The 17,192-nt window shown below is 43.7% G+C and overlaps 1 protein-coding gene across 1 annotated transcript; it reads left to right on the top strand.

Annotated features, from left to right (window-relative positions):
- Positions 1 to 4,080: 4,080 nt before the first annotated feature.
- CGRRF1 (cell growth regulator with ring finger domain 1) lies at positions 4,081 to 16,920 on the top strand. Its single transcript, XM_054400481.1, has 6 exons — positions 4,081 to 4,184; positions 9,631 to 9,770; positions 11,708 to 11,885; positions 12,084 to 12,231; positions 14,799 to 14,906; positions 16,304 to 16,920. The coding sequence occupies exons 1-6, from the start codon at positions 4,081 to 4,083 to the stop codon at positions 16,652 to 16,654; spliced, it is 1,029 nt and encodes a 342-aa protein (XP_054256456.1). The 3' UTR covers positions 16,655 to 16,920.
- Positions 16,921 to 17,192: the final 272 nt, after the last annotated feature.

The raw sequence follows: 17,192 nt of genomic DNA, 5'->3' as shown, positions 1-17,192 counted from the left end.
CAAGGACGGTGACTTCGCCACCTCCCTGGGCAGCCTGTTCCAATGCCTGACCACTCTCCGTAAGGAGATTTTTCCTAATATTCAACCTAAACCTAGCCTGTCAGAATTTCAGGCCAGGAATGGCACAACAGCCCAAACACACATGGGGTGGCTGTCATGTGGACATTTACTTGGGACAAATCAAAACTGCACCATATGCCACCTCTGCAAGGGAATTACCACCATAGGGAACTTAGCTGCTTTGCTACACTGTGCAAAGCCCAAATCTAGATCAGAAATCACATTTATCAGCAGGCACACAACTATTACCATAAAAGAATTACCTAAAAGCCACATAAACTGGACACCATTCTATGATTTTGGACTACAGAACAGAACACGTGTCATATGAATTAATTAATTAGTTCTAGGAAGTCGTATGACTTTTCTAATTAATTATTGAAAATCTGCTAAGTATTATTACTCTCAAACTGCTTGACTTTGAGATAAGGGTCACTCAATCTTTGTGAAATTATTCACATGCATGCCCAGCGCTGCAATAAAGAATGTCTGCTCCTGATACCCCAAAACCAGTCTCAGAAAGATTTCTGAATTTTTAGTATCATTAAGGGTGACAGTATTTAAACCCTGATCCACAGAGGATGCTGCTGGTGTCCAGAGCTGAGATAAGGACCCATGGGCAAGGTCAGGAGCAGGCCCAGGGTGGGCAACCACAGTTGGATGAGGCCATTAAGACCTACTAGTAACTCTGTAGTCCCCCAGAAAGGGACATTTAAGCAGTGTGCAAAAACGCAGTCAAAATACTTGTTGAACACAGGAGGTTCTATGTAAACATAAGGTTAAAATTCTTCACTTTGAGGCTGGCAGAGCACTGGAACAGGCTTCCTCAAGAGTGGAATCTTCATCTCTGGAAGCACTCAAAATCTGCCTGGATGTATTCCTGGGTGATTTACTCTAGGTGACCCGGCTTTAGCTGGGAATTGGACTTGATGATCTTGAGAGGTCCCTTCCAAGCCCTACTAGTCTGTGATTGTGATTCTGAGTGCTAGGTAATAAATCACAAATCAAGTACACTGTTATCTCAAACAGCAACAGTTTATATGCAGTACAAATAACAAGAAATCTATATATGATTTTATATCACATAAATCTGTATACTTGCTCCATAATTTTCCTAATTCATTATACTATTACCTAGTCCATTATACTAAAGTGGTCCTACATTTAAATATCCTCCTAGAGGTGTGGTTTTTAGTATTAAAATCACCACAGGTTATGTAAGGGACACCTTGTATTTTGATCTTTGTCCAAGTCTGTCTCTGGTTTATGTAAAGAAGCTATAATGAGTCATTAGCTACAAAGGTTTAGAGCATTTTAATATCTTTAGACACTGCTCTTAACTACTGTGCCTTGTTTCTGAATATTTCAACCTTTGAGGTCATTCTGTCCTTTAGTCTTAGGGGCCTTCCATTTTTCTTATCCTAGTTTCAGATCACTTCATTATACGCCTATTCAGCCTAAAAATTTTAACTCAATCCTCTGACAACAACTTCATGTCCTTTACTAAAACACCACAGAATACACACAGTACACAGACTGTTAAAAAAAGCCCCAGCTGGAATGTCTGTCTCATTAAACATCAGAAAATTCAAGCATGAAATAGAAATTAGACTTAGTAAATTCTGCTGCTCGTGGTACTTCTTGTTTATGCAAGTTGAGCATAATTCTGGAAGTAAACCAGGATTTGAGCTCACAAATCAGAAATACAAGCTGTGAGCCCAAGGCAGATGCTTCTCTTCCATAATAGGTGGTTGGTGGAGAGCTGCCTGGGTGCTGGGGGAAATATCTGTCCTTTTTTATGCTGTTGGGAATTTAAGCTGCTCTAACAGAAAAGAAATTGCTTTCCTGGTGACTGTGAGAATCAAGAACATTACACAGCACTGGTTAGGCCACACCTTGAGTACTGTGTCCAGTTCTGGGCCCCTCAGTTTAGGAAAGATGTTGAATTGCTGGAGCATGTCCAGAGAAGGGCAACGAGGCTGGTGAGAGGCCTTGAGCACAAGCCCTATGAGGAGAGGCTGAGGGAGCTGGGACTGTTTAGCCTGGAGAAGAGAAGGCTCAGGGGAGACCTCATTGCTGTCTACAACTACCTGAAGGGAGGTTGTAGCCAGGAGGGGTTTGGTCTCTTCTCCCAGGCAACCAGCACCAGAACAAGAGGACACAGTCTCAAGCTGCGCCAGGGGAGGTTTAGGCTGGAGGTGAGGAGAAAGTTCTTCACAGAGAGAGTGGTTGGCCATTGGAATGGGCTGCCCAGGGAGGTGGTGGAGTCACCATCCCTGGAGGTGTTCAAGAGGGGATTGGACGTGGCACTTGGTGCCATGGTTTAGATAGGCATGAGGTGTAGGGTGACAGGTTGGACTCGATGATCCTTGAGGTCTCTTCCAACCTTCTTGATTCTTGATTCTTGATTCTTGATTATAAAATCATAGAATTGTTTTGGTTCGAAAAGATATTTAATATCTTTAAGTCCAACCATTAATGCAGCACTCCCAAATCCACTACTAAACCATGCCTCTCAGCACCACATCTACACAGCTTTGAAGTCCTCCAAGGATGGGGCTTCCCTGGGCATCCTATTCTAGGGCTTGACAACCCTTTTGAGAACATTTTTTTTTCAAATGTCCAACTTAAACCTCTCCTGGCACAACTTCAATCTGTTTCCTCTTGTCCTATCACTTGTTACTAGGGAGAAGAGACCCCAATTCCCAACTTGTTACAGCCTCAGAGAGAAGAAGGTATAGAGGAAGACTTCGTTTCTCAGATACAACCTCTTGCAAATCCTATTAATGAGTTAAATGTCAGATCTAGAAGGTAAAATCTCAAATTTTTAAGGAGAGCATAAGTAAACACCATAAAAGTGTAGGATTACCAAGCAGGTGTTGAAGTGCCACTTGATCTCTATATGTTCTTTAACACAGCTATTTCCTTGTGTGTTACTGTGTAGGTAGGTTGTGTATTTATTTCAGTATGCAAAACATATTTGTGTAGTGCTCTGTTTTGAAGTCGAGGTCATGCCAGCATCCACAGAATCATCAAATCGCAGAGTGGTTTGGATGGGAAGGGACCTTTAAAGGTCATTTAATCCAATCCCCCTGTAGTCAGCAGGAGTGTCTGCAACTAGAACAGGTTGCTCAGAGCCCCAGACAGCCGTGACCTGAAATTGTTCCAGGGATGGGGCATCTACCACCTCTCTGGGCAACCTAAGCCAGTGTCACACCACACTCAGTGTAAAATCCTTTTCCTTGTATCTCATCTGACTCTCCCCTCTTTCACATTAAAACCATCACCCCTTGTCCTGTCACAACAGGCCCTGCTTCTATTAGAAGTCTGTCCCCAGCTTGCTGATCTCACCCTTTAGGCACTGAGAGGCCACAAGAAGGTCTCCCTGGAGTCTTCTCTTCTCCAGGCTGAACAACCCCAGCTCCCTCAATCTGGCCTCACAGCAGAGGGGTTCCAGCCCTTGCATCATTTTTCTGGCCTCCTCTGGACCCACTCCAACAGGTCCATGTTTCTCCTATGCTGAGGAGTCTAGACCGGGACCTAGCACTGCAGGTGGGATCTCGGCAGAGTGGAGCAGAGGGGCAGAATCCCCTCCTTCCACCTGCTGCCCACACTGCTTTGGTTGCAGCCCAGGACACGGCTGGATCTGGGCTCTGAGCGCATGGTGCCAGCTCATGTCAAGCTTTTCACCCACCAGCACCCCCAAGTCCTTCTCCTCAGGGTGGCTCTCCAGTCCTTCATCACCTGCCGGTGTTAATATCGGGGGCCATTATCAGCTGAGGTCTGTTTCCGAGCGCGGTGCGGACAGCACGGGGGTGGCTGCGGGCGGAGAGTGCGGGGTGCGCACGGGACGCAGCTATTGGTCAGCTCGGGCTGGCACTAGACAAAGCGGCCCGCCCATCTGCGGGCAAGCTGTGGGCAGTGGCTTCACTCCGTGCCGCGCATGCGCCCGGCGGCGGGGCCTGTGGTGGGGCGGGCTGCGCGGCCTAGCTCTCCCCAGCAGTGGGGCGGCCTGGCTTCATGGCTGCCGTGTTCCTCGTCACGCTTTACGAGTACTTGCCGCTATTCTACATCACTGTGGTGTTCGTCTGCTTCCTGGTCACCAGCGGCCTGGTGTTGGGCTGGTGAGTGCGGTGGAGGGGCCGGCGCCGGCTGTGGGAGCCGCCGGCACTTGTCTGTGGAGAGCGTTCTGGGGCCATAGGCTTGTTCTGCAGAGGTCTAACGGTGGAATGAAGTGGTATGGTGTGACGGGGGGCAGTGAGAGCAGGCATCCCGTGGGGAATGAGCTCTAGGAGTGTGTGGTGGCCCAGGCTGGAGGCAGCGTCAGTGGTGATGGGTGTATGGGGCCTGGCAGTAGTCAAGGAAGTGGGATTGTGTTGAAAGGAGGGTGAGGAGGACAAGCATTGACCATAGGAGATGAGGAGCTGCTCCGGGGTGAAGGAGAGGCAGGGAATGAAAGCTATGTGGAAAGGGTGGCTGAGAGAAGACCTAAGCCTCAGTGAGAGGGTGAAGGTCAGGGAGGGCTGCTCCAAGGGAAAAATGTGGCATTTTTGGATATGGGCATGTGAAATCCTGGTGGAAAATTAAATGGTCAGATATTGAGTAAAGTGCCTGGTGTTAGGCCAGTTAGCAGCTAAATCCACAAGGCTTGAAGGCAGAATTGTTACTGAGGTGTGAGACTACCCAGGAGCTCTCACAGGGCACCAGTCTGTTCTACTGCTGAAGTTCAGAGAAGAGAGCATTTCAGGTGAACTCGACAGGGTACTGGGGCTGCTATGAGGAGAAGCGTTAATCAGCTGAGCTGCTAAAGTGTCTAGAGGGGTGGTGAGCAGAAGACCTGTTCCTACTTGTATTTGAGAGGGTTCAGCAAAGATGCCACTGTTGCCTTTTCAGAAGCAGGTCTCTGAATGTCTGTCCATGGCACTGTTTCATCTGTTTTCCTGCAACTCAGGAGCATCTGTAAATGTAAATGCCAAGTGGAGAGGAGCATTGATTAGCAATTAAAATATTTTATCTAGAAATTGTGGATACAGCACCATTCTGGACAGAATAAAATAGAGTATATTTTCTCCCGTTGGATTAACATTAACATGTGTAGTGCTGTGCTTCAGTGTTCTTCATCCTTGGTTTCTCCTGAATTACAGATGTTTTTGCTGTCACTGTTTGTTGCCTTGGCAGCTTATAAATACTCTGCTTGAGTTTTCCTTTAGTGCAAAGTCTTTCTTTTGTTGACAGCACTTTGTTAGCTGCTGCTGGCTCAAACACATGCCATCTGTTGCTTTCGGTGTGAATGAAGAATATCTTTGATCTTTCAGTTACGCTTTCTGGAGAGTTTTTCTTCTTGCTTTACATTGCCTCCCCTAGTGCTGGGTGAGTGGTAGTGAAGGCAGGGCTGATCTTTTTGTTATCTTTTTCCTGGATGAAGCTCCACCTCATTAGTAACTTGGGAGAGGTAGTAGAAATCCTTTTCATAATTCTGGAGTGTGTCCAGAGAAGGGCAACAAAGCTGATGAAAGATCTAGAGAGCAAGTCTCATGAGGAGTGTCTGAGGGAACTGGGAGTGTTTAGTCTGGAGAAGAGAAGGCTGAGGGGAGACCTCATTGCGCTCTACAACTCCATGAAAGGAGGTTGTAGTGAGGTGGATGTTGGTTTCTTCTCTCTAGTATCAGGTGATAGGATGAGAGGAAGTGGCCAGAAATTGTGCCAGGGGAGGTTTAGATTGGATATTAGGAAAAATTTCTTTGCTGAAAGAGTGGGTCAGGTATTGGAACAGGCTGCTCAGGGAAGTGGTAGAGTCACCATCCCTAGAAGTGTTCAAGAAATGAGTGGGCATGGCATCTCTTTTTATGGCCAGCCCTGGCTCTGCTCAGAGTGTCCAAGAAGGTTACTACAGAGGCAGCTTTCCAGAGCCAGTAGATGCTCTGGGCAGAGTGGTGAAGTGCAGCCTAGATTAGATGAATACAGTTCTGTGCATCATTTTTAGCTGGAGATGAATGCTTGTATTAGTGGCAGCTGTAGGCTTAGCACCTGAGGTCCAGACTGCTCTGTACAAAGTTAATTCCTTGTCCTTGTTTGAGTTAGAACAGAACTAATTCTATTCAGTGATTTGACTTTCGGGTCAGTCTCTGCTCAGGGATGCCACTTTTTGAAATTAATGGCATGTTTTTTGCAGACAGTGTCTGCTTCTAGCAGTGATAGCACTGATATTTAGAGTTAGTACCAAGGATTGGTGCACAGAACAAGGTCACTGCTGAGTCTTGTGTGGTACACTGGGGTGCAGTAAGAAGCAGCACTTGTGGAGAGAGGCAGACTGGACCAGTAAGGGATTCTGTTCCACATATGTCATAGTATAAAGCTGAGAGATCACTAGTGTCAAGCCTCTTTTTCAGTGGCAGATGTCCAAAGAGGACTCTGTCTGTTCCGACTTTGATCCTGATCCATCTGTTCCTGAATCTAGTTCCAGAATCCAGCTCCTGAATTTGGTTCCCATCTACCACTGAGTCGGATCTGGAACTTCCCCAATACCTGCCCACAGCATCAATGACTGACTAATTACCATCAGGGGGCTGAGATTGATACTGGTTTTTGTATATATTTCATTCAATTGTTATTATTTCCATCAAACCTATTTTAGTTTTCTTTCCCAGTGCATCAGTCTCTCTCCCTTATTCCATTTCTCTTCCCCTTTGGGAAGGAAGAGGGGTTCGGAGAGAGCATCTGTCACTCATTTAATGGCCAGCCCAACCGTAACCCTTAACACTTGTGAACAAAAGCGTTGGATACTCCCACTTTTTCTGAACTAGCATTGTTCTGAAGAAATTAAATTTCCCCCTATACCAGCTAATGATCTAGGTTGATAGACTGTTAACTCAAAAATTAAAGCCTTTTGTCTTTATTCATCCTTCATACACTGAATCCTACCTTTAAATTCACAGAAGCACCACACCTTGTGGTTGAACAGTCTTTCTGCCTTCAGCTCTTGCTAAAGCTCTACTAGAGTTTGTTTTGGGTTTTGTTTTGTTTGTTTGTTTGCTTATTTTTTCCCTCCAGGGCTGCTTTTCAGTGATTATCCTGGTGTTTTCAACCAGTAAAGAAAGTTTCCAGAGAATGGGGTTTTTTTACTTCAGAATCAGCCAGATGGCCCAAAACGTGAGGCATCTTTATGTGCAGCTGGAGAGATTAACTCCATTGAGTTTTGGATATTGAATAAGCAAAACAGCTGCTGCACCTGGTTTCTTTGTCAGTACCATGCTTAACTGGTGTAGTTTGTTTGAGCCCCAGTGAAGCCAGTGTGGCTGGTTTTACTTACATTGGAGAGAGATTTGACCCTCCCTGAGCACAAACCAAGTATGGCTGAATGCCTTACATTATATCATCAAAGAAATACAAATCTTTCCATCAAAGTCTAGTGAATCAAAGGAATTTGTCAGAGGTGGAGTGACAAGGATGGAGTATTTTCCATCAGTTCAGTCTCTTTCCTCTTTGGTGTGCCTGTGACACTCAGGCACACAAGACATTAAACATTAAAGGCAAACATTTGTTAGACTGTCAGGAACAGGTTGTTGCTATTGAGAATGGCTTTGAGAATTTTCCTGAAGTAGTTTCCTCAGCTCAAAAATCCCTTTTGACTGATGTTTTTCCCTGTTAATCTTACAAAGAATACCCCTCTAACACAAATCAATCAAAAGGAGCCTGGTATCAGTAAAAGCTTTGCTTTTGTTCTTTGCCTGACACATAGGAGTTGGAAAAGATGTTTTAAACCAGGAAAAAGTAGCAGTTAAGCCACAACATTGTCTGTTTGGCTCAGAGCTGTATTGAACACAAAATCACTTTAGCAATTTTCAAACTGATTGCATTGAAGTTGGTAGTGCCCTGGAAAGCTTGAATTATTGATACAAGACCCATCTTTCTGTAACAGCTGCTATTTTAGTACATTAAATGGAAACAATTGATGCAGGGAAGAGCTGATGCTTTGTGCCATTCAGACTTTTCCAGCACCCAGTATGCTGATGACTGTATAAACCAGAATTCAGGCCCCTTAAACAGACCATCACATCAGCTGTACAGGTGGCAGCCACCAAAGCACAAATTCAGGGAAGTACAGCCTGAGCTAATTAATAACTGTTTCCTATAGTACATTACCAAAAGATTCCCACAGCCTCTCCCTGCTGCCTTACTAATGAAACAGGACCAAGTGAATGCAGCTAAGAAAATCTCTTTAGTCTCCAAAGTAGTCTTCTGATTGGATATCCGGAACAGTGTCTATGTTTAGCCTGTATCTGGGACTAAACTGTAGCAGTTATGCTATCAATAATCCTTCCCCAGCAGGGAAGAGGAATTAGGGAAAATCCGCATATTAAAATGAAAACATGTAATGGAATAGCCAACCTGATCCCAATGTCAGTACAAAGTATATAAAAGTTGTACTCAGCCCAGCAGAACTGCAGCAGTTGCACCAAACAGGAAGGCAGTCCTCAAAAGCAGAAGGAAAAGGAGGAGCCTAAACAGAAGGCTTCCCTCTTTTATACTGAGTGTGATGATCATGGTCTGGGATACACCTAGAGCCAGCTCCAGTCATCTGTCCTGGCTGACTCACAGCTGCTAATGGTCTGCAGCCCATGGCAGGCGTCGCATTCTGTCCCAGCAAAACCAGTTTCACTAATAACCTTTTGGTTATTGCACATTACTTCTATCACCTTAAAAAATTAATCATTTTTAGCCAAGTGTAAAGGGAAGTCTGGCGTGGAAGTTGGGTTTTCTTTCTGATCTTCTGTAACAATTCTTTTAAAAGCCCCAGGCAACATGAAAATCTTGGGTTTTTTTAGTTGATGTCAGAAATCATCCTAAATATTCTTCCTTGCTTTCTTTGTTTTTAACTTTGATTTGTAGGGTGTTCAAACTTTTAAACCTTTGCTTTGTTACCCTTTTAGTGTCAGAATATCACTTGAGCTTGCATGCTAGTTTTGGCTTTGAAGGGGTTTCAGAGCCTCCGCTTTAATTCAGAATCTTGACTATTTTGCACGTGGTTTCTGGCTCAAAGCAGCCCTTCATTTCATATCATCATGTTGTGATTGAGGTTTATATGGAAAAACAGGAACCTAGTCTTCCATAAAACCATCTTTCTGGCTGTAGTTACTGCTAGAAATATCTTAGGGCTGAATGATTGATTCTTCCTTCTGAGCACCCAGTCCATGAAAACTGTTCCATCTTTGCAAGCAGCGAGTTTTTGGGGCCCTTAGATGGGATGTGGAAGAATGTCAGCTGGGAGGAAATTCTGGCAAACTTTTTACCACTAGAGGGCATTGACCATTCTCATTAATTTTATTCTCTTTCTGGAAACACAAGAATAAAGTATCCTCCCCTTGAAAGATTTTGTGTATCACTGTGAAGACTCCTACCTTCTGCCACGAAAAGCTGGAGTCAAATCAGCAGGCTGTTACGCATGCATCCTAACAGATACTCTGCAAATCCAGCTAGCTCTATTTGGGGCGTTGCTTGCTATTTAGAGCTGAAGAAAAATCAAGTGTGTCAACACTAACACTTAATCCACTTGTTCTTCTTGTCTCATAGGTTTGGTTTGGATGTTCCTGTTATTCTGAGAAACTCAGAAGAAACAGAATCCAGTGCAAGAGTGTTGAAGAAACAGATGAGACAAGTGAAGAATCCTTTTGGGTTAGAAATCCCTCATCCTGCTGCAGCTTCAGTAACAAGTCAGTGCATTTCTGTGTACTTGATTTTTATCAGATTGTGTTCCTGAGCTTAGTACTTTCTGTTTTATTGCTCTAACCCTTTTCCTTTATCAAAATTGCTCAGAAACGTGCTGCTTCTCATCATTACAACAGAAACAATTCCTACATAGCTTGTAAATGTAGTGGGTTTAAAAGTGAAATATTTGGCTATTTAAGTACAGTTTAATTCTTATTAATAAAACACTTCCTGCTGTAACAGATTCTTAAGTATCAAAGTCATTTGCAGTTTACCAGCTACTGTGGGCGTTCTGAATTTCATAGAATTGTAGAATTCTATGGAATTAATTATAGAATGTATGCTGCCCACTTACGTCTAAGTCTGGATCTCCAGCCGTGTTTGGAAGTGCACTGCTTTCAATAAATAAATAGATAAATAAAAATCTCCCTCTCTTTCTATTGTGCTTCAGTGGGAGCCAAACTGAAACATCTGTTTGGATCGGAGTTCAAGTAGTCACTAGTATCCTTGAAATCGCCCACATAGGAAGTGAAATTCATGCCCTTCTGCATCGTTGGGGAGTAGCAAGCCAGGCCAAGCATCTTCCACCAACAGAGATGTGGAGCCTTCCTATGAATGAAAAAAGGGCTGCTTTTACATCTCTCTCAACATAGGAAATACCCAAACAAATGCAACACCTTAGTCTTCAGTTAACTTGGATTTTTCAAGATGTTGGAGCACTTAAATTTGGTGGGACTTTTCAAGAGTTCTTCTCTAAGTTTTCAGAAGTTAATGGTTCGAATACTTGATTTGTAGAAAAGAAGTGGAGCACATTACATGATCAAGAGGGCCTGATTCAATCACAGAATGATAAGAGTTGGAAGGCACCTTTGGAGATCATCTAGTCCAATCCCCTTGCTAAAGCAGGGTCACCCACAGCAGGCTGCCCAGGATCACAATGTCCAAGTGGGTTTGGAATCTCACCAGAGGCGGAGATTTCGCAATCTCTCACTCCACAACCATTTCATCTCTCTGACATCCTCACAGGGAGGAAGCTTTTCTTTTATATTTAGGTGGAACCTCCTGTATCCTAGTTTGTGCCCTTTGACCCTTGTCCTGTCACTGGACACCTTTGAAAAGAGTCTGGCCCCATCTTCTTGATCCCCACCCTTTAGCTGTTGATAAGCATTGAGAAGAACCCTTCTTAGTCTGCTCTCCTCCAGGCTAAGGAGCTCGAGGTCTCTCATCCTTTCCTCCTCACAGAGATGATCAGCCCCCTCAGCATCTTCATAGCCTCCACTGGACTCTCACCAGTAGTTCACTGTCTCTCTTGAACTGGGAAGCTCAGAACTAGACTCAGTACTCCAGCTGTGGCCTCACTAGAGCAGAGTAGAGGGGGAGGAGAACCTCCCTTGCCTTGCTGACCACAGTCTTCTTGATGCACCCCAGGAGACCATTTGCCTTCTTGGCTACAAGAGTACATTGCTGGCTCATGATGAACTTGCTGTCCACCAGTGCTCCCAGGTTCTTCTCTGCAGAGCTGCTTTCCAGCAGGTCAGCCCCTGACTTGTACTGGTGCTTGGTACTTTGAGATCACAGAGAGGTGGGTAGGCCAGTGATCCAATCAATACAATTATCGAAGAAGGAAATGGTCTGTGGGCTAGGGCTTGTGGCCTGAGGGAGTGTATAAAATGTTACCAGAAATTAAAATTTATCCTTCATCAAATGCATGTGCTGTCTTTGTTAGCTTAATCAGACATTTTATCTCCGTGCACCCACTTTCTCATCTCCATTGACTTTGATAAGCACTAAGCCTAGTCTGAATTCATAGAACACAAGATTTTGATAATAAAAACCTGGCACACTGAAGCTGTTCTCTGCTTGTTGCCCTTTAAGAACCTACACTTAGCAGTTCCAGAATTCTTGCACATGGGTGAGTCACTGATATCCTTTTCTTCTTCAGACGGCATAGCACTGAGACCGGATTGTCTGGAAGACTGTCTTCTCACATGCTATTGGGGCTGCAATGTTCAAAAATTCCACGAAGCGTTGCAGAAACACATCTACTGCTTCAGAATAAAGACTCCTCAGGCGCTGGAGGATGCTGTGTACAGCAAATACCTCTATCGACAGCAGTACTTGTATCCTTTCTTGTTTTCCCCTTGTTTTGACAAAATATGCAAATTTACTGGCACGAGGAGTCCTGAGGCTCGTGAGCATTCAGTGCTTCTTGGCATGATGTATTTCTGAACAAATATGATCACAAATATTCTTGATGTAAACGTCACATTTGTCTACAACTGCAGCCATGCTGATTGTTTCCCTTGACACATACAAAGCATTAAAAAAAATGACAAGGAGGAAAAATATTGTCAGTTACCAGAAGATGCTCAAGTTGTTGATTTTGGCCCAGTTCCTCGCTCTCAGTATCCATTGGTAGCACTGTTGACGTTAGCTGATGAAGAAGACAGAGAAATATATGATATTGTAAGTAATATAAGAATATATTTTTGGGTGACTGTATTTAAGGTCTGAATGTTCCAGGAGACAGGCTTGAATCAAACAGCTTCTTTTCCCTGTTCCTTGGAATTTCATCCCTGGCTTTGTCACTGATGACTCAAGGGAGCATGGCAGAAGAGCAAGGATGACTGTTATATGAGAATTACATATGCCATTCAGAAAACAGATAGGATTTTTCACAAAGCTCCTGCCTGCAAAGGTCTCTGTGACGAGCCCGGTTTTGAGATGAGCAAGGATTGTGGTAGGTTACTAAGGTGTTACTCTGATTTTTCTGATTACATAGACCTGTGTTGAAACTCCTGCACTGATACGGCCTTTTTGGATTGCTGCTGGCAAGGCAGGAGGAGTTTTTGGTGTCTGACACAGATGTTTGAGCTGTTAGCTAGCTTGTTAGGAACACAGAAATTACCTTTCTGCACCAGGTGCTACTGTCGGCCATTTACTCTCATCCTATCACTTGTTATGAGGGGGAAGAGACTGAACCCACCTGACTCCAGTGTTCTTTCAGGGAGCTGTAGAGGGCAATAAGGTCTCCACTCAGCCTCCTTTTCTTCACACTAAATGACCCCAGTTCCTTCAGCTGTGCCTCAGAAGAACTGTGCTTTAGAGCCTTCACCAGCTTTGTTGCCTTTCTCTGTGCACATTCCAGCACCTTAGTGCCTCTCTTGTAGTGTGGGCCCCAAAACTCAACCTAGTACTCAAAGTGTGGCCTCATCAGTGCTGAGTACTGGAGGACTGTCACTTCACAGGTCCTGCTTGTGAGAGGAACTGGTCCCACTCACAAAGTTGTCCTGGTTTCTGAACAAAATATGTGTGAAGAACGTGTCATCACTGAGAAAGCACTCCTGTTAGGTGGGATGAGAACCAGTGTCCAGTTCTGGTGTCCCCTGCTTAAGAAGGACATCGAACTGCTGGAGTGGGACCAGAGGAGGGTTGGAAAGGTGATTCAGAGGACTGGAGCACCTCCCTTTGGGACATGCTGAGAGAATTGAGGCTGTTCAGCCTGGAGAAGAGAAGGCTATGGGGAGACCTTAGAGCAGCCTTCCAGTACCTGAAGGGAACCTACAAGGAAGCCAGAAAGAGACTTTTTACAAGGGCTTGTTGTGATAGGATGAGAGGGAATGGATTGAAGCTTGAGGAGGGTAGATTTAAACTGTATATTTGGAAGAAATTCTTTAGAGTGAGGGTTTGGGACTAGATGATGATCTTTAAGGTCCCTTCCAATCCAAACCATTCTATGAATCTATGAAACCATTCACTTTAAACCTCTCGGTATCAAAACACAAAAGCTGTTGTTTACTGGAGATTTAATGGCTTTCAGATTCCAAAGCTAATAGCAGTGTGAGGTCAGGTAGGGTTTTTTTTTTGTGGCCTTGTGATTTAAAATAAAGGCCTTACTGCCAAGGAATAGTAAATTCAGTCAGTGTAAGTACATATAGGTGTGTACATATTCAAACTCTGCATGTAGTTAGCCATGTGTGGATTTTGAAGTGCAAGTCTGATTTGCCTTTAAGAATCTTTTTTAAACAGAACAGCTTTCTTCCGTGTTTCATTTCTCTTTTGACAGCTTCTGGGAACTCCAATAATATTGAATTTCACTTTCTATTTTCCCCTGCTTTTTAGAGGCCATTACGTAATTTGGGCAGAGTGAGGGGTATTAGGCACAGCATGTGAGCTCAGAGTGCTTTTATTGTCAGGAAAATGACTCTCAAGTCAGCCCTTGGGGTCCTTTCATGATCCTTGCCAGTGAAATTTGTCTTTTGCCTAGTCAGTTTACAAGCTGATCAGCCACACTTCTAAATGCTTTTTGGAGTCTGAACACTACAGTCGGTGTGTTTGTGAGGGATGGGGGAGAAAGTAGAGAAGAATTTGCCTTTTACATGTTCCCCTGTAATTCTGCACTCAAAGTTCAGCTGATAGGATAATTTCTTGCATTGAGGACAACCCAGGGTGTGGCTGCAGATGTTGTATGGGGCCTAAGTGCATGTGCTTGCTTCAGGCTTCCTTGATGTAGGAAATTCTTTGCAGTTTGTCGACTCCTCTCCTGCTCATAATGAGTTAGTGGCACAGAAGGAGGCCGTGTAGGAGCTACTGCTTCTGGTTGAGATTGTTATACAGGTATCCTCTCTAAGGCACATCTGTGACTGTGTCACCAAGCCCTACCTCAGCTGCATCAGCATTCAACGTGCTTTGGTGCTTTCTTGCTTTGGGGCCTAATTCCTTTAGGTGAGAGCAGTCAGAGCAGGTCCTCACTGTGGACTGATCATAGAAGTGCTACATGGAGAACCAGGGCAGAAAGCTGAAGTGCTGCAAAGTGCTGTCTTGTGCCATGTCTTCTTTTTACCTTGTCTAGCCTATTTTTTTGATCTATGCTTGGAGTCAACGCTGTTGAAGTCCTCATGGTCTCAGGAGATAAGCAGGTCCGAGGTTGTAACAAAGCATGCTATCTTTCATGCAAACTGCTCTGTGTGAATCGTAACAAAAAGGAAAGTTATTAAATACAGGGTTGTGTTGTTTTGTTTTGTTTTCTGTAGATCTCAATGGTGGCTGTGATTCACATTCCTGATGAGAGCTACAGACTTTCCTGCAGAATATTGTATCAGTATCTGCTTCTAGCTCAAGGTCAATACCATGATCTGAAGGTGAGCCACATACTGAGTCTTGTTCCATTTGGGTGACAGTGTTAAGTTTAGTTTGCGTAGGCTTTCAGGAACCTAAATTAGTATAAGACTCTTATTGTTATGCAAAGAACTGGATAATGGTTAAAATTACTTCATCAGTTCAGCAGTTCCAGCCAAAGTTACTGTACGGAAATATTTTATATGATTCCAGTCAGAGGCCTCAGTGCTGTCCATTTATTACAGGAGCAGTAAGGCATTAAGTAGCTGTTGAATGTCACCTCTCCACAGAATGTTTGTTAGTCCCTTGCTAGTCCCTCAAACCAGCAGTATCTCCTATCCTGCTCTTCAACTGGGAAAGCCTTAGAATAAATTTTTCTCTTTTAATTTCCTTTTTACTGTAACACATGCACAAAGGTTAGAAACCTGCCCGGCACAGACCATTATAAGTTAAATCAATGTTCTCATCATTCCATTCCAGTTTCCCTTAGCTATGTGTGTTGTGGGACCATCTTTGTCCTATGTCAGACAGGCAGTTGATGAAGTGATTCCATGTGATTCACTTTTAGATGACTGTGATAATAAAAATAACAGATGGTATTAAGCTAAAAATGGGGCCAAATTAATTCACTTGACTCATTTAGCATCCATTCAGAAATTGGTCCAAAGAAATGTTTGTCCTGGCCATTTTTTGCTGACAATAATTCGTCCAGTTAAACTTCCCTTTTCATCCCCTTAAGCTGTCTTTTCAGGTATGGTTGCCACTGTTAAAAGCAATGCTCAAATAATCCTTAAAGGCATAGAAGCAACTGGGTGGTGGGATAGGCTGCTCTCTGTGGGCATCTTTGGCTGCTTTTTACTGTCTTAATGAAAAGATCATGCCCAGAAGATTTTGACATAAGACAAAAAGGAGTAGGGAACTTTCAAAACCTGCCTGGACACCCTACTTTAACAGGGGGGTTGTACTAGATGATATCCAGAGGTCCCTTCCAACCCCCACCATTCTGTGATTCTGTGACTGTGATAAGAGCAAGAGCAGAATGGGTTGAGTGAGGTAGATGTGTGATGATTTGGTGGCTATATTTTTGGTAGGAATCATAGATGGGTAAAGGCATCCCTCTAGGCATGGAAAATGTTATACCAGAAACAGAAACGCTGAGGTGCTCAAAACCTGGCCAGTTCTGTTAAAGTTCATGTGTGCACATTGATTTGATCCAGCTAAGACTTGATGACTTATCCTTAATATTTTCTCAGTGTTTTACATAAATTTATGCTTCTGAAGTACTTTAACTGGATGCCAGGCAACTGTCAGGACTCAGACTCTGGGGCACTATCTGAAACCAGTGAATCTGACTCAGTGAGGCTTGCATCACAGATGTGTGTTCAACTATCTGACTTCTAAACATTTATGTGTATTTTAGCAACTCTTCATGTCTGCAAATAGCATTGCACCGTCTTCAAGCGATACATCCACTGGTGAGAGAAGCACTGACAGAAACTTGCTAGAAAAGGCTGGACTGTCTGAAGATGAAGCAGAGTTGCATGAAGAAAACAGTAAAGACTGTGTTGTTTGCCAGAATGGCACAGTGAACTGGGTGCTCCTACCTTGCAGGCACGCATGCTTGTGTGATGGCTGCATCAAATATTTCCAGCAGTGTCCAATGTGCAGGCAGTTTGTTCTAGAATCTTTTCCACTTTGCAGTAAAAAGGAGCAAGATGAAGATGAATCAACCCATATCTTACAAGATGTTCTTCCTGGAAGAGTTTTTTAGTGGAGGGTTGGGGAGCAGGAATCCTGGTTTACCAAGAGTAAACAGCCTGTTTATGAGAGGATTTGTAGCATTAGGTTGTATGGTTTTCCTTTTTATTGTGAGGTAATTTTCAGCTTCCGTATTTTTTTCTTCACTCCATGTGTTGGCAGCAACACTATGCTTACCCATGCAATGTGGACAGAAGAATTGTGTAGGATGGGTTTGAAGGATCTGATTTTATTTATAACTCCTTTACTAGATTTTTGTGGAGTACTGTTGGAGGCTGTTTTGATGACTAAATTTAGTTTATCGACTAAAAAAAGACTAAAACTCACAAGCAAGATTGCACATAGCTCATTCTGTATTTATTGTATTTAAAATACTGGAGAAATGCACCAGTTTAACTTGGTGTAATTTAGCAACATTGCACTTTACAGACTGTATCAGATGAAGGAAAGTAAATATTCTCCCTTGTTAAACCCGTGTATATTTATTTTGTAGATAAAGGCTGGACTGTGGCAGGAGCTGGTAGTTGAAAGCATGATTCAGGACTGTGGCT

The sequence above is a fragment of the Indicator indicator genome, chromosome 4, assembly GCF_027791375.1.
Source record: "Indicator indicator isolate 239-I01 chromosome 4, UM_Iind_1.1, whole genome shotgun sequence".
Taxonomy (NCBI): domain Eukaryota; kingdom Metazoa; phylum Chordata; class Aves; order Piciformes; family Indicatoridae; genus Indicator; species Indicator indicator.
Note: the sequence above shows the minus strand (reverse complement) of the source record. Positions and strands in the feature narration are given on the sequence as shown.